Source organism: Cucurbita maxima, unplaced genomic scaffold (genome assembly GCF_002738345.1).
Source record: "Cucurbita maxima cultivar Rimu unplaced genomic scaffold, Cmax_1.0 Cma_Scf00038, whole genome shotgun sequence".
Lineage (NCBI taxonomy): Eukaryota > Viridiplantae > Streptophyta > Magnoliopsida > Cucurbitales > Cucurbitaceae > Cucurbita > Cucurbita maxima.
The window spans coordinates 1,076,369-1,104,129 of NW_019272054.1; the positions used below are offsets into that span (position 1 = coordinate 1,076,369).

Sequence of the window (27,761 nt, forward strand, 5' to 3'; positions counted from 1 at the left end):
TAAATATTTATTAATTTAAAAAAGTTCTATTCAGAAAATTCCTCAATTTTAAATAGTTCTAATTACTTGATCTGATTACATTTTTTTAATTATTATTAACTAAATAATAATTTGTCATATTTATTTGATAATTGTTTTTTTTTATATAATAATTTTTAAAAATAAATCTAGTGGTTGGAATCTAAAAAAAATAAAATTTTTAGTGGACTAGAAAGAAAAAAAACCATATATTCCTAATTTGACTATGACCCAATAATTTTTTAATAAAAAAACAAAAATAACTTTACTTAATGTTTTTCCACTTTTGTTATATATATTTTTTTAAATTAATTAAAATATATTTAGACATTTTTTTCGATATTTTATAAATATTCAAAAATTAGATTAAGAGTATACACTTTATTTTAATATTAAATGAAATTAGGATCAAGATAATCTACCCGTAGAAATTGAGACTTGAATATTATCGTATTCTATTTTTCATAAAATATGTTAATAAATTTGTGCTATAATTAGTTTTTAAATCGTTAATGATAGTGCTACAAATATATATATATATATATATATATATATATATATATATTTTTTTTTTTTTTTTCTTAATTTAATCTTCAATTTTTTTAAAAGAATTATACGACAACAAAAGGTCAAACCACAAAGCGGCTCTGTATGTCGTCTGACTAACTTTTTTTGCCATCATACGGCGTCGTATTCTTAAGCCACTCTTTACCTAACGAACGGACGTCCATGCCTCGTCGGATTGTACCAAATGATGTCAACCGTCGATCCGTGCCAGTGTGGGTCCACTCGATCCTCCTTAGAAAAAAATTAAAGAGAAAAGGGCGTAATTGGCGGTGATTTTTTTTTTTTTTTCCTTTTCCCCTTTTTTCGTACGTGGACGGACGCGGTAACGATTATGGTCATGTGGAACCACGTGGAAAAGTGGGTCCCACCACGTGTCTCTCCGGCAGTTCTCCGGCCACCGTAGCCACGTTCTCCGCCATCGCTTCCAACTAACAAACCACCATTTTTCTAAACACTACACAAATCAACACAATTAGCTGTTTTGTTTTATTTTATTTTATATATTTCTCAGGATTAATATAAATAAATTGCTAAAATTGGGAAGAATATGGAGAGGTATTGGATATGATATTTTGAGGATTTTTAGTTAAATTTAATCAGATGGATTTTTTTTAAATAATGGAATATCTTATTAATTAACAAAGTGGAAGGAATAAATTTATATTTTAAAAAAAAACCAATCAAAGGAATAATATGTCGTGTTGTATCATAATTATTGGATAATATATGTTCTGTCAATTTTAAATAATTGGGTCTGAATTTAAATAATTGACTAATTGGGAAATATTTTAAAAAAATTAAAATATTGAGGGTTCCGTTGAAAATTTTAAAATTTTGAGGATAAAATTGCTATGGGCCTGGGAGACCTCTTTTCAAGGGAAAACATCAATGGGCCAATAGATCTTTTAAGCCCATTGGTCAATATGATATTATTTTTAAAAATTAGATAAAATTTGATTTTTTTTTTTAATTTTGAATTTAATACGTTTGTAAATTTTAAACTTTTTGAATAGGTAGTATATATATATTAAATATAAAATTAAAAATTTAAATACATATTAGATATTTTTTTAAATTTATGAATTTGTTGATGCAAAATTATAAATTTAAGAACCGGACTAAACTTGTAATTAATCTAATTTATTTATTTATTTATACAAATAATAACTTATCTCAAAACTTTCATCAATTCCATGCAAAATTAAATATATTTTTAATAATAATAATAATAATTAGGATTAAAAAGTAGAAATTTGGTTGAGAGGGACAGCGGGGCTAGGGGGTCAAGCCGGTAGCTGCGTCGGTGCGGGCGGCGGACCAAGTCCACACCCACAACTTTCAAAACTAGACCATCTTCCTTCATTTATTAGTAGTTATCCGTTAGTCATATGATTGATAAACTTTTTGTATTTAATTTTGTTCATAAATTAATAATTCATCCATTAATAGAGGCTAATTCATTCATTTTTAATTTTTATTTTTTTTTTGTAATTTTCTTTAATTACAAAATTAAATATGTGGCTGAAATACACTTTAGCTTTCCATTTAATTCAAATCTATATCTAAATTCAATTAGAATGTAAACCTCACCCTTACAAACATGACCAGTTATATGAGATTTTACAATCCATCCTATTTGAGAGCGAGTGTCCATCGTGACACATAATCTGGTTTCTAATTCTAATACTATTGGTAACTGGCCAACTTGTTTAACCCATTGCATATAGTTGTTAGCCTCATGATTTTAAAATGTTTATGCTATGGATTGATAGTAATATCTCATTATTCTCTCCAACTGATATGAAAGTACTGATCATGCTAGACATTTGAAGTATAGAGACTATATCAATTCTTTTGAGGGGAATAAAAGATGTTGAAAAAAAAAAAAAAAGCATATTATTCATTTAGGCAAGGAAGAAAGCGTCTCCTTCCACATACAGCAATCAAATGAAAGCATGGCGCCAACAAAATCATCCGCGTGGCTCTGCAATTTATGAACTTTTAAAGACTTTTTCTTTTCCGTGTGTGAATCAATCTCTCCTACTTCCATACTAAATCTGACTTTTTCCATTAATTCCAAAAGGTACCTTTTTGTTTTTGGCCCTCAATCTACGACCAGATCATCCCTTTTTCTCCACTCCTCTGTTTCTTCATCACTTATAAATTTCCACTCAATTCTGTTTCTTCCTCCACTTCCAACAGAAACAAAACCCACAAACATAAAAAAGAAACACTAATGATTCAAATTCTCCTTTCTGGGTTCTAATTCATTTCCCCTGTTTCAGAAGCACCGCCGGAAAATATGAACACGATGATGAACAGAACGGATCTTCAATTCCAGCTAACGGATGTTTCAACGGCTCTTTCGAATCTGATTCTAACAGGCGGAGGAAATACATTGGATTCGATCTTCTCTCACTGCGAGAATTTAACTTCTGTGAACGATGGCGGAGATTTTGTTCGGCCGGTGGGGTCGTCGGTGTATCTCCAGCAGCAGGAGGTATTGAAGAGATTTTCTGAAAACGGTAATGTTGAGATATGATTCAAAGTATTCAAAAAAAAGATATGATTAAAAGTAATTGAGATATGATTCAAATATTCAAACCACACCGATTTTAGGAGATTTTAGAAGATGTTAGTAGATTTATGATCCGCATTCATCTATTCTATCTATTATTATCCCTTTTTCCAACAGATAAACCAAATGGGTCTCGGGATTTGTTTTCACGGGCGTATGAATTGCTATATTCGAGAAGCGGGGCTGCTGTGGGCGGCGGTGAGAGGAAGCTTTACAGAGGAGTGCGGCAGAGACATTGGGGGAAATGGGTGGCGGAGATTCGGCTGCCGCAGAATCGGATGAGGGTGTGGTTGGGAACCTATGATTCGCCGGAGGCTGCCGCGTACGCGTACGACTGTGCTGCTTGTAAGCTCCGGGGGGAATATGCGCGGTTGAATTTCCCGAATCTTAAGGAGCTGAAGACGGATTTGGGCGGCGGCGAGTTTGCGAGATTGAGTGGGTTGAAGAAATTGGTGGACGCCAAGATTCAAGCGATTTTTCAGAAGATTCGGAAGGGGAAAGGGAAGAAGAGTGTGAAGAAGAATGATTCTCACAGAACCGGCAGCGATTTGGGTTCCGGTTCGTGTTCTTCGTCGTCGTCGTCATCAGTGTCTCTGCCGCCTACGGCAGTGGAGTTGACGGATGAGTGGAGTTGGGAAAGGGTGCAGCCGCCGGTCGCGGCGGAAGAGGGTTTGTGGAACTTCGAGAACTCGCCTCGAGATGTCTCCACGGATTGTTCGACGGCGACGGCGGGATTAGAAACGGAGTGCTATTCATTGGCAAAGATGCCTTCCTATGACGCGGAGCTCATATGGGAAGTTCTTGCAAACTAGGATAATTTTGATTCTAACTATTATTTGTTTGAGACATGATACCTTGTTCAAACATGTGAACGTCTACATTAGCTATGTTCATAGCTTGGTTTCATTATTAACGTAATAAATATCAAGTTTTGACATTTTGTTCAATAATTTGGATATCAAAACGTCACGTTCCAAGAATTTGGTGTACATAGAACAATATAGTGTGGAATCGAGTTAAACCTAGCTCTAGTATTGGAGTTTGGTTGACTACAACAAAATAGCTCGATCCATCTCGTGTTTTACTCAAAATGCTAAAAAAAAACTCTTTCTCGTCATACTTTCTCTTCATTCCCATGTTTCTCGATGTTGAATATTCAACTTTGAATCTATGAAAAGTGTTCGACTATGAACTTGTTGAAGGTATTTAGCTGATAGCTTCTCGAACCTCGTCAACTTTAGTTTATCGAAGAGTTAGTCATGTTTTAATGAATTAACTCTTGGATTTATAGAGCTTTCTAGGAGTATATCGTGGATTTGGGCTTTAATGACATGGCCCAATAATTTGGATTTGATTTCTTTTATATATTGGGCCTAACCAATTTGAATTTGGGCTTTGGGTCAAATTGTTTGTAGGCCCAAACCCATTTGAATTTGGGCTTTGGGTCAAATTGTTTGTAGGCCCAATCGAAACCACAAGATTGGATTACTATGGCTCCTAAAAGTAATATTCATTTGTTTCCACTGTTTGGGTATCATTTCATTTTGTCAATTTTTTTTTAACAAAACGACAAAAAAAAAAAAAAAAAGAATAAATAAAAATTTAAACATATTCTGATTCTTCACTTACTTCTTCTGGATTCTGATTCTCTGCCATTTCCATTGATTAACAACTCCCAAATCTTTTCTCCATTTCCACCTTCCTTCGATCATTCTCATCTGCATACTTCCGATCATCTTCTTCTTCTTGAAATCCTTGCTTAATTCCACCGGAAAAGCGTCTCTCCGCTCCTTTCTGCTTGTTTTCTTTCCCATTTCTTCACAATGTTGCCGTTTTCCCTCTTCATTTTCATCTACTTCGCTACTCTTTTACCCTCTCCATTTGCCATTGCTCAGCTCACTACCTGCTCCGGGATAGTCCCCATGAATTACCGGAACGACAAGATTTCCATTACCGACTTTGGGGGAATCGGCGATGGCCGCACGTTGAACACTAAAGCATTTCGAGCTGCGATTTATCGGATTCAGAATTTGAAGAGAAGAGGAGGTACCTTACTTTACATTCCTCCAGGAGTTTACTTGACTGAGAGCTTTAATCTCACTAGCCATATGACCCTCTACCTCGCTAAAGATGCTGTTATCAAAGCTGTTCAGGTATCTAAATCTCTCTGAAGTTCATTGTGATTTCGCTAATTAGTGTGTGGTGTTAGATAAAACCTGTTTTACCGTTTTTCTTATTCACACGATTTCAGAAAATCGTGAGTTTGACCATTTGACAAATCACGTCGAATGGATCACCCGAGTTTTAGAAGGAAGTGGCACAGATTTAGTTGGCCACTCTCCAGCCAATTTTAGAATTCCTTTTTACTTTAAATAGGAAGATTTATTCACAAAATAAAACAACCTGAACGCAGTCAAATTCAGAGTTATTTTCTCTCTCCTTTTTGTTACGCATTTTCTCAATTTCCTCTCACCGAAATTCTGTGAAAACCAACAAGTGGTATCAGAGCCAAGTTGAAGATCGGTGTATATCATTGCAGAGGAGCCAACCTATCAACAAACAAGTTGAATAGCTCAAGTGGTTAGAGCGTTGACCTAACATCACAAAGGTCTCAGGTTCGAGTAGAAGAAAATGCAAAGTGTAAAAACACACACATCGTGGGGCCCATCTCGGGCAGGCTCACTCACTCCTCCACGCCGTCGTCGTGTGCCGACATCTCCATCACCGCCGCCACGAAGAGGGCGTCAAGTTATCGTTGAGCGGGTGATTAGGGAGACAACGACTGCCGTCGTTCAGTATCCAATATTGACAAAGTCCAATTATAACGAATGGATCTTGTTGATGCGCGTCAACCTACAAGCGCAAGGGTTATGGCATGCTGTTGAGCCAGAGGAAGGAGAAACGATTGAGTACCGTGAGGATCGGTTGGCGTTTGCTGCCATATTACGATCTGTGCCCCCAGAGATGCTGGCATCTCTCTCCACCAAGCGCACCGCGCAATCGGCCTGGGAGGGAATCAAATCCCGTCGGGTCGGTGTACAGCGAGTGCGGGAATCCAACATCGAGCAGTTGCGGAAGGAGCTCTCGGAGATCCACTTTAAGGACGGTGAATCCGTCGATGATTTTTCAATGCGGATCACGGGGCTCGCCAACAACATCACCACACTCGGTGGCAGCATCAGCGAAACAGAAATCGTGAAGAAGATGCTGCAGGTTGTCCCTGATCACCTCGAGCAAGTTGCGATTTCAATCGAGACATTGCTTGACGTGAACGACCTAACGGTAGAAGAGGTGACCGGAAGACTGCGTAACGTCGAGCAGCGGAAGAAAAATACCATTTCAGCTGTCGACAAGGGGGGTCGTCTACTCCTCACAGAGGAGGAATGGTTTGCACGTCTAAAGCTCCTCCGTGACAACACCGGCCAGAGCAACGGGTCCTCCTCCAGCCGCAAAGACGGTAAGAAGCCATGGATCTCCCACGGGCGCATGCGCGGGAAAGATGGGAATCAAAAGAAGGAGTCGACCAATGGCAGGCCAATCTGCTCGAACTGTGGGAAGAGAGGACACCTAAGCAGGAACTGCTGGAGCAAGCTTAGGAACAAGGAGAAGGCCGAAAAGGCCCATGTGGCTCAATCCGAGGAGGACGAGCCAGCTCTCTTCATGGTAAGTGCATGTGTCCCCACTCTCGATTCCAAATCCACGGAAATGGAGGTAATCAACAACGATGTTGAACTCGAGAAAGAGCTTCAGCTGGGCGTAGCAAAGGTGGCACCAGCTAGGGAGCCAATTCAACTGGAGGAGGAGCGAGTGTTCGCTCAGATCAGCGAGCGGGACGAGCAACACAAGGACCGGCGATGGATCCTAGACACAGGGGCAACAAACCATATGACCGGGGCTAGATCTGCATTCTCCGAACTCGACTCGGGGATCCGCGGGACGGTGAAATTCGGCGACGGATCCATCGTAGAGATCGAAGGACGCGGCACCATCCTATTCGCCAGCAAGGGAGGCGAGCATCGCAAGCTGACCGACGTCTACTTCATCCCGAGGCTCAAGGCTAACCTTGTGAGTCTGGGTCAACTCGATGAGACAGGCTGTTTCATCTCCATCGAGCGCGGACTACTCAAAATTTGCGATAATCAACGACGGCTGCTCACACAGGCAAGGCGCACGACAAACCGTCTTTACATCCTGGAGTTAGAGATAGAGCAACCTGTCAGTCTCTCGGCCAAGATCGAAGAGGTATCTTGGAGGTGGCACGCAAGGTACGGGCATTTAAACTTTCCTGCTCTAGAAAAACTACAGAAGGAGGAGTTAGTGCACGGTTTGCCAGCAATCAAAGGTGTGAACAAGCTGTGCGACGGGTGCCTCATCGGCAAACAGAGGCGCACACCCTTTCCGTCTCGAACATCCTATCGAGCCGATGAGCCGTTGGAGCTTGTACACGGCGATATCTGCGGGCCCATCAAGCCGGCGACTCCAGGCGGTAAGAGTTTCTTCCTCCTATTAGTCGATGACAAAAGCCGCTTCATGTGGCTGACCCTGCTGCAAGCGAAAAGTGAGGCGGCAGAGGCGGTTAAGTGCATTAAAGCGCGAGCGGAGGCCGAATGTGAGAAGAAGATGCGAGTGCTGCGCACAGACCGAGGCGGAGAATTCACCTCGACAAGTTTCGGTAAGTACTGTGACGAAATCGGCATACAACGGCACCTAACGGCGCCCTACTCCCCCCAACAGAACGGAGTGGTGGAGCGCCGGAATCAGACCATCGTCGGGACAGCAAGGTCATTGTTGGTGACGGCCGGGATGCCTGGGAGATTCTGGGGAGAGGCAGTAATGACGGCCGTATATCTCCTCAATCGGTCACCAACCCGAAGCCTTGACGGGAAGACACCATATGAGGCCTGGTACAACAAAAAACCAGCGGTACATCATTTTCGCGTGTTCGGCTGCGTCGCTTACATGAAGGTAACACGTCCCCACCTCGCCAAGCTCGATCCTAGGGGGCTAAAGGTCGTTTTTATCGGCTATGAACCCGGGAGCAAGGCGTACAGACTATATGATCCTGTAGGGGGGCGAGCTCACGTGTCACGCGACGTCGTCTTCGACGAAAGCACCTTCTGGCAGTGGAATGACGTGAACGAGGCAGACCATAATCCAAATCAATTCACGGTGAAGTACCTCGTCACCGAGCCGGAAGAAGGAGGAGCCCAGCATCAGCAGCCGTCACCGCCGCCAGCAGGTGCAACCCCTGAACCAGTGGAATTCGCAACACCACGGACTGCGGATTCGACGCTGGATGCCGATCACGATACTGATCTGGAGGCCAGGTACCGGAGGATGGACGACCTAGTAGGAGAAGGTGAACCACCTGGACTGGCAGTGCGCGAGCTCGAAGAAGTGGCCGAACTACATGCCATCAGTGCAGATGAACCGAACACCTTCGCCGAAGCAGAAAAGAACCCGTGCTGGCTGAAGGCAATGCAGGAGGAGATGACATCCATCACCGAAAATCAGACGTGGAGTCTGGAGGATATGCCGCCGGGACACCAAGCCATAGGGCTCAAATGGGTCTTCAAACTGAAGCGCAACGAAAAAGGAGAAGTTGTGAAACACAAGGCCCGTCTGGTAGCGAAGGGCTACGTCCAGAAGCAAGGAGTGGACTTCGAAGAGGTATTTGCGCCAGTGGCAAGGTTAGAATCTGTTCGTTTCTTACTTGCAATTGCAGCACATTACTCTTGGGAGGTTCACCATATGGACGTAAAGTCTGCTTTCCTTAACGGAGAGCTGAAGGAGACTGTTTATGTCCGACAACCACCTGGCTTCCTGGATAACAACAACCCCAATAAAGTATTGCGCCTGCACAAGGCACTCTACGGGCTTCGACAAGCTCCACGAGCCTGGAACGCGAAGCTCGACAGTACCTTACTGTCACTGAAATTCAAACGTTGCGCCTCTGAGCATGGCATGTACACGCACGGCCATGACACGAAGCGACTAATCGTGGGAGTGTACGTCGACGACCTCATAATTACTGGAGGTGACATGGAAGTCCTCGGAAGGTTCAAGAAGGAGATGTCGAAAAACTTCGAGATGAGCGATCTCGGCGTGCTCAGCTACTATCTCGGGATCGAAGTGCAACAGAATTCTACCGGCATCTCCATCTGCCAAAGTGCATACGCAAAGAAGCTGCTGGACACAACTGGACTTGTGGACAGTAATCCTACAAGGACGCCAATGGAGGCCCGACTCCAACTAAGGAAGGCTGGCACTACGACGACAGTCGACTCCACCAATTACCGCAGCATTGTCGGGAGTCTACGCTATCTGGTAAACTCTCGTCCTGATCTTGCTTATTCTGTTGGATATGTGAGCCGGTTTATGGAAGCACCTAGGGAGGAGCATTTAGCGGCTGTCAAGCGCATCCTGCGCTATGTAGCCGGAACCAGAGGCTGGGGTGTAAGATACTGCGCAGGGAGCGGAAAGGAGAAACTCAAGCTAGTTGGCTACAGTGATAGTGACATGGCCGGTGACGTTGATGATCGTAAGAGCACTAGCGGAATGATCTACTTTCTCTCAGGCGGCGCAATCTGCTGGCAATCAACAAAACAGAAGGTAGTTGCTTTGTCTTCCTGTGAAGCAGAATACATCGCCGCTTCGATGGCAGCAACACAAGGGATCTGGCTTGCGCGACTAATGGAAGAACTCATCGGGAGAGAAAGTGATCCACCAATGCTATACGTAGACAACAAAGCTACGATCTCCCTGATCAAAAATCCAGTTTTGCATGAACGAAGCAAGCACATAGAAATCAGATTCCACTACATTCGAGAATGTGCAGATCGAGGGCTCATCAAAATTGATTACATCCGAACAGAGGAACAACTTGGAGACATCTTCACCAAGTCCCTGGCGCGGGTGAAATTTGAAGAACTACGCTCAAAGATCGGAGTTCAAATAGTAAGGTAGATATACTACAGGTTTTAGGAGGAGATTGTTAGATAAAACCTGTTTTACCGTTTTTCTTATTCACACGATTTCAGAAAATCGTGAGTTTGACCATTTGACAAATCACGTCGAATGGATCACCCGAGTTTTAGAAGGAAGTGGCACAGATTTAGTTGGCCACTCTCCAGCCAATTTTAGAATTCCTTTTTACTTTAAATAGGAAGATTTATTCACAAAATAAAACAACCTGAACGCAGTCAAATTCAGAGTTATTTTCTCTCTCCTTTTTGTTACGCATTTTCTCAATTTCCTCTCACCGAAATTCTGTGAAAACCAACATGTGGTTGTTGTTGGATAAGATAATTTACTTAATTTTTCTCTGTTATGGTTCTCTTGCTTAGTTTTTGTTGGAGATTATGAGTGGTTTCTAAATCAGGGGATGGGATTTTGAGAACGAATGATTAAGCTGTGGGTCCGGAATTGAAATTGCAAGAAGTGGTGGATGGGACTTTGATTAAGCTATGGCATGTGCATCCACTCTAAATTAATACCATTACATTGATTGGACCCTTGACAGTCTGTTCTTTGTCGGGCCCTGATGCTAACTTTTAATAAGAATGTGATCCATTTTAGTTGATCGGTCCATTCAAAGATCTTAAATACTAATTTGTGATTATTATTTTGCTGATCTGCACATCAATTTCAAGCAAGCAAAATTGTTTGTTACTTTGATAACATTTATAGTGTATAAGCTATGTCAAAACATTGGTGGGTTCTAGTTACAATAATAATGACAACGTTGTTAACTAGTTGTACTAATTACTTGTCTTAATTCATGTCTATTTCAGTTAGCAGAAAGGGAAATAGGGTCTAATTTATGCCATTTGATTCTTTTCTTAATGTTTTTTCTTTTTGTTTTCCCCTATTTCTCTAGTATTTGAAGTAAAATACCTTTAATGTTCAGATTTTGAAACTAGAACGGTGTATTTAGTGGCTGAAAGTTGACTCCTCTATGTTTACTAGCCTCCTATAATCATTCTTTTCTGGTGGGTTGTATGCCATGGATGGTCAATTTAGTGGGTGAAAGATCTTGAGTTTAAGATATTTGGCTTTTCGTACTATTATCTCCACTGTCTTTGCTATGAAGTAGTAGTTTCCTGCAGATGATGAGACTTGTTCAACGTCCGTAAAATTTCTTTTTTGAAACGCGTATGCCAAGGAGAGGTTTCCACACCCTTATAAAAAATGTTTCCTTTGGGGCCAGCGTCCTCACTGATGCTCGCTCCTCTCTCTAATTTATGTGGGATCTCACACTTCCACTCTACCTTGCATTGTTTAAATTTTTATAGTAAGCTTCCAAGTTTTGCTTGATTCTCCAGGGTTCTTCAAATTGGCCAGTAGTAGCTCCGTTGCCGTCTTATGGAAGAGGGAGGGAGCGTCCTGGAGGAAGATATGTAAGCTTTATTCATGGAGATGGTGTTCATGATGTGGTGATCACTGGTATGAACCATCAAGTTCTTTTAAATATGAAAGAAACTGCAAACATGGTTCACTTGTGTTGGTTCTTGGAAAAGTTATGGATATTGACAGCCTGAGTAAAATTGTTGTCTTAGGTGAGAACGGGACTATTGATGGCCAAGGCGATGCCTGGTGGAATATGTGGAGAACAGGAACTCTGAAGTTCACTAGGCCGAATCTTGTTGAGTTTATAAATTCTTATAATATCATCATTTCCAACGTTATGTTCCTGAATTCTCCGTTTTGGAACATTCATCCTGTTTACTGCAGGTATCAATCATGTTACAACTCCATACAATTGCTCGCTCGTAATGTGTTGAAATACGACTAACAATGTTCAACATATTTGTTCAATTCATGTTGCAGTAACGTTGTTGTCAGATACGTCACGATATTGGCTCCTCGTGATTCCCCAAACACCGATGGAATTGATCCAGGTGCAGTTTTGGATCCTTGAGTACACATCATGTAGTTATTAGCTTCTCCTGCCCCTACCCCTGCTCCTGGCCAGTCCTGGTCACAAGAGCTATATGCTTATTATGAGTCATGTTCAAACTTCTCATACTCTAAGCTTTGTGTATCCTTGAAAGTGACAAAACTTGCAAACTGGTGCTCACAGATTCGAGCAATAACGTTTGCATAGAAGATTCCTACATTTCAACTGGAGATGATCTTGTGGCTGTGAAGAGTGGATGGGATGAATATGGTATCGCTTATGGTCGTAGTAGTTACGATATTACCATCCGAAGAGTTTCGGGGTCCAGCCCATTTGCCGGAGTTGCAGTAGGAAGTGAAACCTCCGGCGGAGTGGCGAATGTATTGGCCGAGCACCTGAACTTTTACGACATGGGAATTGGTATCAACATCAAGACAAACATCGGTAGGGGAGGGTTCATAAAGAACATAACTGTGTCGAACGTCTACATGGAGAGATCAAGAAAGGGTCTAAAGATTGCTGGCGATACCGGAGATCATCCAGACGACAAGTTTGACCCAAATGCTCTTCCGATTGTCAAAGACATCACGATTAAAAACGTTTGGGGTGTGAACGTACAGCAAGCAGGTTCCATATATGGCTTGAGGAACTCTCCATTCACTGGTATATGTCTTTCGAACATCCACCTTCGTGGTGCGATGAGGCCGAGATCAGTACCATGGACTTGCTCGTATGTAAGTGGTGCAGCTCTCTTGGTTAGTCCATGGCCATGCTCGGAGCTCACCAGCACACAGCAGGATGGTTCGTGCTCTGCTAACTTATAAATACTATTAGTTCCTTGAACGTGTGAAGATTTAGCTTTCTCGGTTGGTAGTTACTATTTCATTTGTATGGTAAGTGTGTATGATATGAATCATAATGATGTTCAATTTCCTAGTGGAAGTAATGAATTCAAAAGATTATTCGAGAAGTTATTTGGTGGATCGTTTGCCAAATTATGGAAATAAAAAATTATAAATTAAAACTAACATTTAATAGGTGTTGCTTTGTGGGCTGGGCCTCCAGATTCTTTTAAAACCCCCCCCCCCCCCCAATATTTACATCTTTTGGACCTCACTGGAACGCTTGCTTCATAGGTGATGCTTTGTAACCTGGGCCCACTCCAGCGTGTGCGGCCCAGCCCACTCTAGCGTGTGCGACCAAGCCCATTGGGCATATTGGGCCCAGCACTCCCAAGAGTGAGCGGCCCAGCTCATCCGGCGTGTCCGGCCTTACTATCCAGCGTGTGTCGCCTAGCCCTGTCCAGCGTGCGCGACCCAGCCTACCCCAGCGTGCGCGGCCCAGACCATCCAGCGTGAGCGGCCCAGTCAACATATAAAATTTACTTCGTTTGGGCCTAACTAACTGGGCCTCGATATTCTTTTGAAAGCCCTATATTTACATCGTTTGAGCTGGGCCTCCAGATTCTTCTAAAAGCCCAATACTTTTATCGTTTGGGCCAACTAACTGGGTCGCTTGCCTTCTAGGTTTTGCTTTGTGTGCTGGGCCTCCAGATATTCTGAAATTCTCATATTTACATCGTTTGGGCCGAACTAACTGGGCTGCTTGCCTCATAGGTGTTTCCTTGTGGGCTAGGCCTCCAGATTCTTCTGAAAGCCCAATATTTACATTGTTTGGGCCTAACCAAATGAGCTGCTTGCCTCAGGTGTTGCTTTCTGGGCTGGGCCTCCAGACACTTTTGAAAGCCGAATATTTACTTCGTTTGGGCCTTACTAACTGAGCCGCTTGCCTCATAGGTGTTTCCTTGTGAGCTGGGCCTCCAGTATTTTCTGAAAAGCCTAATATTTTTAGCTTTTGGGCCTAACCAACTGGACCGCTTGCCTCATAGGTGTTGCTTTGTGGGCTGGGCCTCGAGATTTTCTGAATGCCTAATATTTACATTGTTTGAGCCTGACTAAATGGTCCGCTTGCCTCATAGGTGTTTCTTTTGCGGCTGGCCTCCAGATTCTTCTGAAGCCCAATATTTACATCGTTTGGGCCTAACTAACTGGGCCGCTTGTCTCATTGGTGTTGCTTTTTGGGCTGGGCCTTCAGATTCTTCTGAGTGTTCAATATTTACATTGTTTGGGCCTAACTGGGCCGTTTGCCTCAATGGTGTTTCTTTGTGGGCTGGGTCTCTAGATTCTTCTGAAAGGCCGATATTTACATCGTTTCGGCCGAACTAACTGGGCCGCTTGCCTCTTAGGTGTTTCTTGTGGGCTGAGCCTCCAGATTCTTCCGAAAGCCGAACATTTACATCGTTCGTGTCTCACTGGGCCACTTGGATACGAGTGGGAAACCTCAGACGTTGCTTGATTCAGTAAACGAATTACATTTCTGCTCGTGATCGCTCAGTTTGGCGCCAAAGTTAGCTCTGTTCAGTGGGTTTAGTTAGGGTTACGTTTGATTTGGGGTTCGGTTTCCGGTTCCATTCAGCAATGGATTCGTCACCTCCTTCAAAACGCCGGCGTAAGAACCTCAATTTTGATGATCCCTTTGAGACCTTACTTGCAACATCTTCCTCCGTTAATAGATTGTCCCCCGTCGTCGTTTTTGCTCATGGTGCTGGTGCCCCTTCTTCTTCTGAATGGATCATCAGGTCTTTCTCGGACAATTTCTTTAACGTACTCGCTTTAACCCTTTTCGTTTCGTCTAGTTTTATTTTTGGTGTTTAATTTAGTTGATGAACTTGGAGAACTGTGGGGCAAGGGTGATAAAAATTTAGTGTAGAATTTGGATGAAATTGTGAGTTTTGGATTTTTTTTTTGTTGTGGGTTTATACGCGATTGAAATTTTAGTAACATTTATAGGCATCATTTTTCCTTGAGCTTTGCCGCTACAGTTTACTGGCACGAGTGTTTCTCTGTATAGTTCTTCTTGTTAGACGAACACGACTCTCCACAATGGTATGATATTGTCCACTTTGAGCATAAGCTCTCATGGTTTTGCTTTGGACTTCCCCAAAAGGCCTAATTCCAATGGAGTTAGTATTCCTCACTTATAAACCCATGATCATTCCCTAAATTAGCCGATGTGGGACTTTCATCATCCAACACCTCCCCTCTGAACAAAGCACGCCTCCCCTTAATCGAGGCTTGACTCCTTTGGAGTTTTAGTCATTTTTTACTGTCTTCGTACCTTCGAGGAGGCTTGACTCCATTTTTCTTTTTGGAGTCCTTTGTTCGACATTTGAGGATTTGCCAATCTATTGGCACAGCTAAGTTTAGGGCATGACTCTGATACCATGTTAGACGAACATGACTCTCCACAATGGTATGATATTGTCCACTTTGAGCATAAGCTCTCATGGCTTTGCTTTGGGCTTCCCCAAAAGGCCTCATTCCAATAGAGTTAGTATTCCTCACTTATAAACCCATGATCATTTCCTAAATTAGCTGATGTGGGACTTTCATCATCCAACACTTCTTTCAACATTCATTTGTTTTTAGCTTGAAGTCTGATGATTCCCCTCACTCATTTGAAGGGAGCTTTCTTCTTCAGTTGAGAAAATTGTGAATTCTTGCCTGGAGTTTCTAGCTGAATTTGTTATCCCCATGGAGTAGAATAAGCATGCCTGTTACTATATTTCTCTTTCTTTTTGCATTTGAGGATGTTTTCTAAACCATTTCTTACCTCTTATTTGATATTCAAATGCTTGCAGTGTGGTTTACTTTTATCCTGTAAAACATTTTTGACCAATTAGTTGACTTGTGAAGATTATAATTTCTTGATTTCATCCAGATGGAAAGATATGTTAGGCAAGGCACTGCATGCTGTTGAAGTTGTCACCTTTGACTATCCATGTGAGTACTTAACATTTAACACAACAATGATAGATGATTGTATACCTTTTACTATGTTACTTGGTATTGAACATAATGGACTCAAAATTAGTTGTTTCTTTCAATCAATTTTCACCTGGCAGACATTTCTGGTGGAAGGAAATCTCCTCCCAAGGCAGAAAAATTGGTTCCATATCATACAGAAATTGTCAAAAGGGAGATCGCAAGGTACCCTGGGCACCCTTTGATTTTGGCGGGTAAATCGATGGGTTCGAGGTAATAACTTTGTTTGTTTGCTTGCAATCTTGCTAATTTTAAGAGTTCTCTTTAGCATCTTCATAAGTATGAAAATTGCAAATATTTCCAAAGTGTATTGTCTATTGGAAAGTGGTTTTTTTACTTATTTTATTCATTCGCAGAGTAAGTTGCATGGTAGCTTGTGAGGAAGGCATTCATGCTTCTGCAATTATTTGCTTGGGGTATCCCTTGAAGGTTTGAGATTATTTATACATATCATATTGAAAAAGCCTTCTGGCTTTAGGGTAAATAAACTGTTTTGAGTCGTGGTTTATGTTGCATCTTGGAGATGGTTATCTATCAAGTATATATACCGATAGTTCTGGTCATAACAATCCTGGGACAACCTGACCTTTTCATAGGAACTTTAATGGGCAAATAAACCTGACCTCCTAGTTCAGATGTGCAAGAAGTTAATGACAAATCACTAATATATGTTGGATGTGGACTTGTACTCAAATTGAAGTGTTCGGAGTAAATAGTTGTCATTTTTTTTATGGGTTCTAAAGATATTTAAGAGTACAAAAGGCAATGAAGGTGACATTTTATGATGTACAATTGAAGCTTTAAGCTCGTGACGATTAATCATGTAAGTTGTGTGTTTCTAGGGCTTGAAAGGGGATGTGCTAGACCAGACACTGTTGCACGTTACCGTTCCTATCATGTTTGTACAGGTACCGCTTCTTTACACAACCTAGATCAATAACTGAACAATGTATGCTGCAATATTCTCTTCTTTAAGATATGAAGCATAACCCACATCTTCTATGGCAAAGAAATTATATAGCTCTGGATCTACTTTGGTTCCATGAGGGAACATTATAGGCCATGTTGGATACGAGTTTGCTCTCTGGCACCTATGCCGTATAACTATCGTAATGCTTTGTTGAGAACGGTATACTATTTTCTTTGCTCGCCTTTTGTTGAGTGCACGTTGCTACAGATGATCAATGATAGAATTCTAAGGAAACATAGATTTTTTATTGAAGTTCAATCTTTTATAGTTGTGCAGTTTATAATCTCATGATTATGCTATTCAGGGTAGCAGGGATGCTCTGTGTCCTTTAGAGAAGCTGGAGGATATTCGGAAGAGGATGAGATCAATCAGTCGGTTACATGTTATTGATGGTGGTGACCATTCTTTCCAGATTTCAAAGAAATACCTTCAAGCCAAAGGTTTGAGTAAAGATGAAGCCGAAAATCTTGCTGCTCAAGCCCTTGCTACTTTTGTTTCTGGGTTTCTTGGATGGCTTTAGCTAAGCTTCTTTCGCTGTATAAATGCGTCTTTTAGAAGTCGATTTTGTAATATAAACGGTCGTAATATCGAGCGTATAAATTTTTCATCTGAAATTATGTATGCTAGTTTTATGCCTCGTCTTTTTTCCTTTGTTTTGATTAAGAGTAAAAGGTGTTGTTTTACTAAAATTGAAATGACCTCAAGAATTTAGGGAAAATGTCATTTTATGCTTCTAGATTGATCCCAGGTTTGAAATTTAATCAAGTATTTGTTTAGGGTATATATTCAAGAAAAATGTTGTAAACATTGATAATTAAAAAATAAAATGAGAAGGCATAAGTGAAAAGAGCTCCATGTTACGGTCATGCTTGTCTATGGTTTTTTTACCACTGCTTTCATGATGTATAGTTTTCTTATTGTATTATCTAAGTGTATGACATTTCTATAGATTTGAAATGCCTCATAATGTATTATAGGAGGATGCTACTCATCGTCAATTCTTCATATCCATAATTAAATGCTATCTAAGTTATTGGGTTGTCTTTTCACTTATAGCCTATAAGCCTATAAAATTACTTTCTTCGTTCCTCTCAAATCTTGCTTTCTAACTCTCTTTCTAAAACCTTCTTCTTAAAGTAGGGCTAGAGGTTTGGTATATGTTGGCTGACTCACTCAATGGTGAGAGTGAGCGTCGTAAAATCGTTTACAAACGTCAAGTAAAAGTATGATTGTGACACCATTACACTACGTTTGGTAGTACCAATAAAATGAGAAAAAAGATGGATTGGAACTCTATGAATTCATAATAGTTCCATGTAGCTACTTTTATCTCGGATAAAGTTCTTAATAAAAAGCTAGAAACGAGAGGGAAGAAACTGTGTACAATAGACAGCAGTATGGCTGCAGCAGTAAAAGCATCAGACTAGTCTACAAGATTAGGATTATCTTCATTGATTGAATATCTCAAGACAAAAAAATTTGTTTGAGATTCGAATTACTCTACCAACAACATCGATCATGTCTAATTTGAATGATTCTAAACAAACGAACTCAAGCCTTCTCTTTCTCCAACTCAAGAACGGGTGAGGAAGTAGAGATTTCATCCTTCTCATACTCCCTAAGAGCTCCTCTCAAACCCAACACAATGAATAGATTTGTCAGAGTGAGAAGCGATTCAGCCCCTCCATGTAACCAATCAACATTAGACAAGGAGGTTCCATATTGAACCTTTGCTGTTCCAAGAGAGCAAAACAATTGGAATTTAAGCAAAAAAGAAAGTCATATGAACAGAAAATGTTGTTTGATGAGCTATAATTACCATATATTCCAGCAGGAACTGCAGAGTTGTGCCCAACATGAGTTGAAATCAAGTAATCAGCAATGAACAATAGGCGTTAGGATAAACTTTTTATTCAACAAAATGGATACAAATGGCTAGAAATATCCGAATCTAATCATTCAAAGCTTCAAAATCAGTGGTAATTCATAGACGCACATGCCAATTGCTTAGAATTTCAATAACTTTTGCGATCAATTTCAATGGATACTCAAAACAAAAGGGAAAAGATATTCACATCGAACTGTAAATCAAATTAAACCTAAAACAAAGGAGATAAACTCACTGGTAGCGCCCACGAAGGCAAGCAAGAAATAGAATCCGAAGAGAGTGAGCTTCGGAGCCGTCTTTGATTTGGTGATGAAGTACAAGAAACCGATGTACGGAAACAGGGAAATGGCAAAGATCTGTGAGGCTACGCTCTGAGAATCGATGTTGGGCGCCCATGGATCCACAGGCAAGATCGCCGCACAGATAATCCCATTTCTTTTGCTGTTGAAGCTTCGGTTTCTGAGAGGATGGCGCTCAAGTGAAATCCGGTGAGGGATTGCTCCGACATTGGGCGGTGAAGGAGAAGAACTCGGAAAAGTTGAGACAAACAGGGAGGTTGGAGCTTGACGAAGAGTAGAGAGATGGGTTATCATCTTTGAGATTTTCAGCCCCAAAAATTCAGAAAACGATTTTGGCTAATAAAATCAGAGTTCAAAGGGAAAAATAGAAGGATTTTCTTGGTTTGGAATCTGACGTGGAATTATTATAACTAAAATCAACACCATTGCTCTCAATATTTGGTCGTTTTTAGAGGTGTTCTAGAAATATCGACTATCGAGAGGGTTATTATGGTCAAACGCAAAGAAATTACCTATATTTATAAAGTACCCGTCTTCCTACAAAACAGACATTCGTCTATGCGACTTGCTGCTTACCACCCTTCGATTGTATAGTAGTCTCGATAAAAAAGCTGCCTTTGGCTCTTCCTTTAGTATTCATGGTCCCTAACGATTTTCATTTAGTAACAATAGGTCACTCTACTATGGACCTAAAGTTTCACTAACGGTCAGATAAGTTGTGTCTAAACACATGTTAATATTTAGATGTTCATAATTATAGTTAGGTTAAAAACTTATTTTATTTATGTAATTATATCTTACCCCTTAAGTATCATTACTTTTATAATACACAATATGTTTATGATTTAATCATAAACTAAATCATGCTCGGGCTATAAACAATATGAACACGATTAGGTTCTACAAACCGTTATTAGGATTAGAATAAATCGATAAACTTATAGGTTTTTATTTCATTAATCATCTTATAATAAGGTATTAATAATTAAATTAATAGCAATGGTAAGATTATATTTCATTAGGTTACTTAAATAGATACAATTATTGCTTCTAGTTATTACTTTTAATAATTATTAATATGGCCTATTATGTCTCCAATAGAAATAATTTATATAATATAAGGTGAGACTTGGGTATTTTGGCTTCCATTTGTTATGCAAAAATTGATATTATATTTAATGATGCATAAAATAATTTCTATATACCAAAGTATTTGAGCATATTAAGCATATATTTAGTAAATTTTAAAATTATTACAAAAATGCCCTTAAGCGGTGAAATATATAGAAAAATAAATGACGAAAGATTAAGATCCTTGTTACTTCTAAAAATGTTCATAAATTGAGTTAAGTTAGATTGAAATACTTTTTTGACCTAACTTAATTGTTCGTAATTTTTTTTCAACTCAAACAACTCTGGTTAAATAATGAATCCAACACAATCTAAGTCTTAAATATTTGGACGTATCAAGTCATATATTTAATATAATAAATGTAATAATAATAAAATAAATAAATAATTATTGTTTTGGATTTGAATTTTGCATTAAATAAAATCACAAGAAACAACTGACTAAAAATTGAAGTCACTTCCATCCCCCACTACCATTAATATGGCCTATACCTAACTTACACGTCATAAATACTTCTCGAGTATCCATACCTAAATGATAATTTAATTTTTTTAAAGCTATTTAAGATATATTTTTAATTTTTTTAAATACTTTTATAAAGACTAAAAAAAAACAAGCTTTCTATTTATTTTAAAAATAATAAATAGAAAGTAAGTTTAAAAAATCCAAGCTATAATTTAGAAAGTAATTTTTTTTTTAATTTGACTAAGAAATCACCTAATTATTTAAGAAAAAATGTGAAAATTAATGCGAAAAAATAAATATAAAATTTTAAAAACAAAAAAATGAAATTAGGTTTAACAAACAAAAAGATTTAACATAATTTTAAAATTAAAGCTTGAAGATATTATTTAAAAAAGAAAATCTTTGTTAAATGACAAATTTGCCCCTCAAATGGAAGTTGTATTGAATATGCCTTATTGGTAGAGCTGTATATGTAATAACCAAGCTTCCTTCTTTAAGGCTTACCTTAAAATACGGGTCTCATCTTATTGGCAGCTAATAGAGGAAGGACAAAATGGAGATTTTCGTCTTATTTTTTCCATTTTTTTTAAAGAAAATTTGTTGCTCCGTTTCATAACTATTTTCCTATTAATTTTATTAATTTAAAGTAAAATAATTAAAAACTTATTATAAAAAATTTAAAATTTTGATTTTTAAAGATGAAAATCACAAAAAATGGTAGAAACTAGAATAATTTAAAAGGAAAAAAGAAAAATATATTATGATCAACTACGTTTTACTTCATTATTATAATTATATTCATTCGAAATTAATTTTTTAAATAATTAAATAATAATAATAATAGCAATTAAAAATATTACATAAAAACCTAGAAAGCACTAAGTTAATATCTCCAAAAATAAAATCATTATATAAAAGAGGAAAGAAAATAGGAAGCTTAATTGTTAAAAATTATTAATTAAAATTATAACGAATTTACATATTGAAGAAGGCTTCTTCAAGCACAAGAAATACCCATGGAAGTAGCCGCCGTGAACCTCTCGGATGCAGTCCGCCGGACCAAAGAGCCAATTTCCGGCGAGAATTCGGGGAATCCAACCTTCGGATTTGCAGAGAGCGGATCCGCGTCATCGCCATACAGAACGTAATATCCAGCATCGGCTCGTTCCGGATTAGCCTCGACGCTAGGGCTCGAATTCGGCTTGTGTCTGAATACCGATCGAAGAAATTTGTGCAGAGACCTGGAAATCTTGGACGGCCTTTTGGAGGGCGGAAGAGGCGGAGGAGGAGGAAGGCAGCGGCGGCCAGGGAGATGAGGCATGGACAAGGATCTTGAAGCAATAGCGGAATCGAGTTGGCGTTTGAGGGAATTGAGTTCGAAGGAATCGTAAAGGGAGCTTCCGCAGTCCCAGACGAGGGCGGATTGAGAGGATTTTGATTTGTTGAGTTTAGGGCTCGCCATTTTCGCCTGTGAGGAAGAAGAAGAGAAACGGCGAGGTGGTTTTAATGGCTGATGGAGAAAGAAACGCGTAGAAGGAGAGGTCAGAAAATGGCGTTCCCACTCTGATTTGATTGCTTTTTTCATTTATTTCCATGGCCGTCCTTGACTTCTTCACCAAGCTTTTCCAATTTATTATTACTTAGCTTAAATTACAATATTACTCTCTTTTTTTTTTTTATTGCGTTAGTTCTCTATCTTCGAAATTGAATATCGACCTTATTTATTAGTGATATCCCATATCAATTGAAGAGAGAATAACGATTACTGGACACCGAAGGGGTAGATTGCAAGATCTCATTGGAGAGAGAGGAGAACGTAGCATTCTTTATAAGGGTGTAGAAATGGTGGCAGGTTTATTATGAAACATTATTTATAAGGGTGCGAAAACCTCTCCCTAACAGACATTTTAAAAACCAGGGGAAGGAGAGAAAGATTAAAGAGGATAATATTTGCTAATGGTAGACTTGAACTCTTACAATAGTTTCAGAGCCAGACACGGGACGATGTGCTTGCAAGTTGTCAACTTTTTCCTACCCGATAGTTATAAACAGTAAGCCGTTGTTGTCTTTTGCTTACATTCTCATATAACACCAATTTCAATTTCTGAACTCTTGCGTTCAAAACTCTTTTTCGAAATATCTCTGCTTCTGTTTTCTCTCTCTTCAGAATCAGGGCCAGAGGCTTGAGCATATGTCTAAGCAATGCAAGAATCAGGGCCAGAGGCTTGAGCATGTGTCTAAGCAATGCAAGAACGAATAGACTTAACTCACTTGCTGCTGAGAAGTGTGTGTCGCACAATCGCAAGTTTGCCATCAAAGTGCGATTGTGACAAGTGGAGAATGATTGGATGAAGAAGAGATGTGCCTATTCGTTTGGAAAAGGGTCTCACATATGACAAGTTCTCTCGATTGGAGGGTCTCATGAGTGCTCGGTGCCATTATCCATTGTTTACAAGGGCGCAGAAACTTGAATTAGTTTTTTTTGGGTTCATAATTTGATTTTGCTTCGATAATTTACCATGTTTTGGTTCTTTGACTTTGACCCTATAAAATGGGTTTTAATTTAATTAAGTTTAATTATTTCCGGAAAATCCGATTTAATTTTGTGTAATCTTTTTAACGACATTGTTTATTAGTCTCTCTCTATGCATGTGATGCATGCGAAGACGTGCTTTCATCTTATTTTCTTTTTAAAATAATATAATATGTTTTAAATTATTGAGATAATGTGATCTCGCTTTCCACTTTTGCTTTATTTTAGTATTTATAAACAATTTTGTTATTTTTTTATTTCAATATTAAATTAATAAAGTTCTTAATATAAATTTGAGACAAATACGTGGAAATAAATATATAGCAATATTTCCATCAAATTTTAACGGTTTTTATCGGTTTGTTCTTTTATGGTAATTTTTTTATTATACGTTATTTTGAGCTGATTTTAAATAAAATTAGTGAAAATAGCTACAATTATTTTAGCTTGGGACGACCATCGGTAAAGAAAAGAGCACAAAACTTACTCTAAGATGATCTACAGTCGACGGGATCCTCCTCGGGATATTAGCCAAGCTTTTCGACATCGGTTATGACAATTTCTCTCCCTCTTTCCTTTAGTGTTTTTTTCTTTTTGCACGTGCTTTGAGCATTGGCTGAAGGAGGGTGAGGACTTTGTTGCCGATGATTTGGGCACATTGTGGGGGCTGGGGAACGTGATTCCACGGCTATATTTTTTTTTAAATTCGTGATCGTTATAAAAAATAAAGAAGACCCGTCACACACCTGTTTGATTATACACAAAAATCCTATCTTTTGACTGTCAGGCATATAAAATCCAGCACAATTAGGACATGATTCCAAAGCTACCAATAAGTTCAAACCATTTCCAGTCATATTATTACATTAAATTCCACTAAAGACAACATTAATCAAACCACATGACTACTAAAGAGTTTAAATTTATTGGCATCCAAAACCAAGTTCCTAATAGAAGCAAAGCATCCCAGAAGTCCTACACCAGAGAATGCAACAACAATAAACACATTGACCCAATAAGTTATCGACGTTACCGGAGGCTTATGGGTGATGTTGTAGAGAACCATCGGAAGAACGAAGTCGAGCGGGATGAACCCGATAGCTCCAACGATGCTATTAATGTCACCAAAGAATGGAAACATGGCTGCAAAGAATCCACACAATGACATGTACAATGTCCTCAAAATCAGCCTAGGAATCAGGTTTCTTCTTGAGAACACTCCTTGTTTTGCATCAGCTGATCGTTTCTCCATGATCTCGTAAGCCACTTGGGCATAAACCTGTACGAGATCAACACAAAACTAAAAACAAAATCGTTATCGAATAAATCTTTGATGGGTGGTGCATGATTCGCACCATTCCGATGGCGAGAAGCTGGAGGAGAATGAAGAGGACGGCAAAGAGGAGAATCCAAGTCGGAGCCAGAGGAGATTGATTTTTAGGCAATAAGTTCTTCAAGATATTTGAATTGGATTCATTGCCAAAAACCCAATACCCAGAAGCTGCTGATGAGTAGAATGTGATGAATATCACAATGTAACACATGATGAGCCCTTTCACCATCTTCCCACCCACCGGTGGTGCAAGAGTTGCCTGGATGTATCTCAAATAAGTTTCCATAACTTTTTAAAACGTTGGTATTATATTCAAACAATACCCACCAACATTTAAATATAAAAGGTTCTTACGGGACATATATATCTATACCTCAAAAATCATCTCTCCATTCAATTTAAGAGTACTAATAGTAACAAATTAAAAAAAAAAAAATTCTATTAAGTTATCGTTAGTGTTAATTTTGAAAACTTATGGGTATTTTTTTAAACGTGATACTAAAAATTTCGTGTATTTATTAACGATTTTGAAATTCTTAAAAGAGTTTAAGATTATTAATGAAAATTTTAAAAATTCAACCCTATTTTTATTTTTTGATTATTAATGAAATTCTTAAAAAGTTCAAGGGTATGTTTGAACTTTTTTCTCGTAAGTTTAAGGTATTATTTAGACTTTGAAAAGTTCAAACATATATGTGAAACAAAATACAAAGTTCAAGAATATTTTTATTAATTTATCTACAAAGTAATACTCGAACTCAGTTGACTGAATCATAATAATCAATTCGAAATTCGAAACTCGAACTATAAGAGATCGAACCCGAAAAACCAGGTGAAAACGGGAATCAAACAAGAAGGATGTGGTTAAAAAGTGAGGTAAAAAGACTAACTCACTTGAATTTCAGGAAGAATGCCATTGCCAAAGATGGCAGCAAAGATAGAGATGGAAGTGAAGGCAGTAAAAAGCCTAGCAGAGAGTGTGGATTCCAAAGAATAACCTTTCGACGGAACATTATCCGATGTACCTCCATGCATGGATGGCATAATTAGGTTGAAGTTAATGAATTAAACATGATTAATTAGTGTAATGAAATGAAATACCTGCAAGAATGGAAGCAAAAGCGATTAAGAAGGCGTAGGCGAGGCTGAGAAGAAGGGAAACAAAGTTGATATATCTGAGGGAGTGGAAGGAGGGAAGCTGAGATATGAGTATCATTCCCACCGTCACCATTGCTATGAAATGGTACAATTTCAGCTCCCCTTCTGGATGAATGTTTGAATACATCAACTTCTCTCGTCCCCAACAATCATCAACAAGCCACACAAACAAATAACAACGTCGTTAGTCGATTGAATTAGGGTTTAGCTCGAGTGTGGAGATGTTTAAAAAATTCGAGGACTCGAAAAACTCGATCAACCCAACCCAATTCAATATGTACAACTTGGTTTGAATTTGATTCAAATAAATGAAAATCATATAAATTTATGATTAACCGTCAAATATAAATATATATATATATTATCCGATTACCTTTAAAAATAATTTTTAAAAATTAAATAGTAAATTTTAATTAAATATTTGAAAAGGAGTAGATAGATATATATATTCTTTGTTTTAAGTTAAAAATTTTAGAAAATTAAAAGTATTTTTAAAATAAAATTTAAAGATGTTTTTTAAACAAAATAAAATATAAAATTTACAACCTGACCCTATTAATTGTCGAAATAATTTTATTTAATTTCACTTTTCTCAATATTTATAAAAGTAGAGCTAAGTGAGCTGCATAAACTTCAGCTGATTTTATTGACATGCTGATTTTTTTTGGAACATTAAAAAACGGTTACCCAAGACGTCGGCGGCGAGTTCCCGGAAGCGGATGTGGCGGCGGCCCTGTTTCTCACAGAGCTCCAGCACCTTGGACAAGAGGTAGTAAGAGTAGAAAGTCACCGCCGCCATGATTGTCAAGCACACAAATCCCACTCCCCAACCCAATCCTCGGAAGGCGAACGGCAGAGTGAGAATGGGCGGCCCGACGATCGCCGTCGTCAAGTGGAATCCGGCATGCCACCACTGCCCTGTTTGTACAGAAAAAAGCGATCAATTACCGACGCGTTCGAATTTGTTGAAAGGGGAAAATTTTGATTTCAAACCTTTGGATTCGAGGACGAAGGCAGCTCCAGCGTCGGGAGAAAGCTCTGAAATGGATTCCGCCGGAGGAAGCTCTGCCATGGATTAGGGAAAGAAAGAAACAGAATTGGAAGAAAGATGGTGGTGGGTGTTGTTCTTGGCGTGTGGTTTCTGAATAGAAACGGCGGCGGAAAATGGAATTGGTTGGGTTTGAGTTAATGGCTTGGAAATTGGTGCTCTGTAGTGAATGCCTTTTGAGAAGACGTTGATCCAATCAGGGCTTTAATGGAACGTGTAGGATGGGAATATGGTTTTATTTTTAATTTTAACCAATATTTTTTTTAAATAATATTCCTAGCCATCCCCTGATCAACGCAATTCTATGTCATTTAGATTAATATATATATATATCTAATTACCATTAAAAATATGGAACAACTTAAGTATCTCTGATTAATAAAAAATTTGTGATGTATGGTAATGTGTGAATATTTTATATTTGAATTTCATCGATTTTAGTCATTAATGTAACTGTGTAACATGATTTTTTTAAATAATTTAAGAAAAAGAACTCATTGACAATCTGACATCCGAACCCAATCCAATCCAACCTCAACACAATTGGGTTGAGGTTGGATTGTAAATGTTGGGGTTACCAATCCAGCCAACCTAGAATTCCAATCCAACCACAGCCCAATTGGATTGGGTTGGATTGTGAATGCTCGGGTTATCAATCCCGTCAACTTGAAATTCCAATCCAACTCCAACCCAAAATTGGGTTGGAGTTGTGAAGGCACGGGTTACCTATCTAGCCAACCTGAAATTCCAATCCAACCCCAACCTAATTGAGTTGAGTTGGATTGTGAACTCTATTAGAGTTGCTCGTGTTACCAATCCAATCAACCTGAAATTTCAAAATTGGTCTAAAACACTTTTCCAACTCGACCCATATATATTCCTAATTTCACCATTTGTGCTCTAATATTAATTCACGTGTTATATTTTAAAAAAAAAAATCTAAAAAAAATACATATATAATCCTTATCTATGAATTGGTAAAGGAATTT

General features: G+C 38.9%; 5 protein-coding genes and 1 pseudogene across 6 annotated transcripts; 3 read left to right on the forward strand and 3 right to left on the reverse strand.

The window, feature by feature from the left end:
* Positions 1-2,522: 2,522 nt before the first annotated feature.
* Positions 2,523-4,066, forward strand: LOC111469073 (ethylene-responsive transcription factor ERF061-like). Its single transcript, XM_023114306.1, has 2 exons — positions 2,523-3,110; positions 3,281-4,066. The coding sequence occupies exons 1-2, from the start codon at positions 2,888-2,890 to the stop codon at positions 3,973-3,975; spliced, it is 918 nt and encodes a 305-aa protein (XP_022970074.1). The 5' UTR covers positions 2,523-2,887; the 3' UTR covers positions 3,976-4,066.
* A 714-nt stretch (positions 4,067-4,780) lies between these two features.
* On the forward strand, positions 4,781-13,029 carry LOC111469049 (probable polygalacturonase). 2 transcript variants are annotated; one of them, XM_023114273.1, is made up of 6 exons: positions 4,781-5,316; positions 11,488-11,608; positions 11,722-11,896; positions 11,993-12,063; positions 12,246-12,916; positions 12,957-13,004. In XM_023114273.1, exons 1-5 carry the CDS (start codon positions 4,987-4,989, stop codon positions 12,884-12,886), a joined length of 1,338 nt encoding a protein of 445 aa, XP_022970041.1. In that variant the 5' UTR covers positions 4,781-4,986; the 3' UTR covers positions 12,887-12,916; positions 12,957-13,004. The 2 variants fall into 2 exon arrangements, with proteins under 2 accessions (XP_022970041.1, XP_022970040.1); XM_023114272.1 differs by having other exon boundaries at positions 12,246-13,029.
* Positions 13,030-14,380: 1,351 nt separating this feature from the next.
* On the forward strand, positions 14,381-17,564 carry LOC111469088 (KAT8 regulatory NSL complex subunit 3-like). Its single transcript, XM_023114328.1, has 6 exons — positions 14,381-14,700; positions 15,843-15,904; positions 16,027-16,159; positions 16,303-16,375; positions 16,789-16,854; positions 17,221-17,564. The coding sequence occupies exons 1-6, from the start codon at positions 14,540-14,542 to the stop codon at positions 17,434-17,436; spliced, it is 711 nt and encodes a 236-aa protein (XP_022970096.1). The 5' UTR covers positions 14,381-14,539; the 3' UTR covers positions 17,437-17,564.
* Positions 17,565-18,199: 635 nt separating this feature from the next.
* On the reverse strand, positions 18,200-19,453 carry LOC111469097. The gene is made up of 3 exons (XM_023114338.1): positions 19,040-19,453; positions 18,736-18,753; positions 18,200-18,649 (listed from the first exon to the last, which is right to left on the reverse strand). Exons 1-3 carry the CDS (start codon positions 19,395-19,397, stop codon positions 18,468-18,470), a joined length of 558 nt encoding a protein of 185 aa, XP_022970106.1. The 5' UTR covers positions 19,398-19,453; the 3' UTR covers positions 18,200-18,467.
* A 2,184-nt stretch (positions 19,454-21,637) lies between these two features.
* On the reverse strand, positions 21,638-22,286 carry LOC111469095. The gene has a single exon (XM_023114334.1). The coding sequence runs from the start codon at positions 22,283-22,285 to the stop codon at positions 21,698-21,700; it is 588 nt and encodes a 195-aa protein (XP_022970102.1). The 5' UTR covers position 22,286; the 3' UTR covers positions 21,638-21,697.
* Positions 22,287-24,066: 1,780 nt separating this feature from the next.
* LOC111468873 lies at positions 24,067-26,984 on the reverse strand (annotated as a pseudogene).
* Positions 26,985-27,761: the final 777 nt, after the last annotated feature.

Coding starts and splice junctions, on each gene's coding strand:
- LOC111469073 (XM_023114306.1), top strand. CDS start 2,888: ATGAACACGATGATGAACAGAACGGATCTTCAATTCCAGCTAACGGAT. Junction 3,111..3,280: donor GAAGAGATTTTCTGAAAACG/GTAATGTTGAGA, acceptor TTTTTCCAACAG/ATAAACCAAATGGGTCTCGG.
- LOC111469049 (XM_023114272.1), top strand. CDS start 4,987: ATGTTGCCGTTTTCCCTCTTCATTTTCATCTACTTCGCTACTCTTTTA. Junction 11,609..11,721: donor TCATGATGTGGTGATCACTG/GTATGAACCATC, acceptor TTGTTGTCTTAG/GTGAGAACGGGACTATTGAT. Junction 11,897..11,992: donor ATTCATCCTGTTTACTGCAG/GTATCAATCATG, acceptor TTCATGTTGCAG/TAACGTTGTTGTCAGATACG.
- LOC111469088 (XM_023114328.1), top strand. CDS start 14,540: ATGGATTCGTCACCTCCTTCAAAACGCCGGCGTAAGAACCTCAATTTT. Junction 14,701..15,842: donor TCTTCTGAATGGATCATCAG/GTCTTTCTCGGA, acceptor GATTTCATCCAG/ATGGAAAGATATGTTAGGCA. Junction 16,376..16,788: donor GCTTGGGGTATCCCTTGAAG/GTTTGAGATTAT, acceptor GTGTGTTTCTAG/GGCTTGAAAGGGGATGTGCT.
- LOC111469097 (XM_023114338.1), bottom strand. CDS start 19,397: ATGATAACCCATCTCTCTACTCTTCGTCAAGCTCCAACCTCCCTGTTT.
- LOC111469095 (XM_023114334.1), bottom strand. CDS start 22,285: ATGAAAAAAGCAATCAAATCAGAGTGGGAACGCCATTTTCTGACCTCT.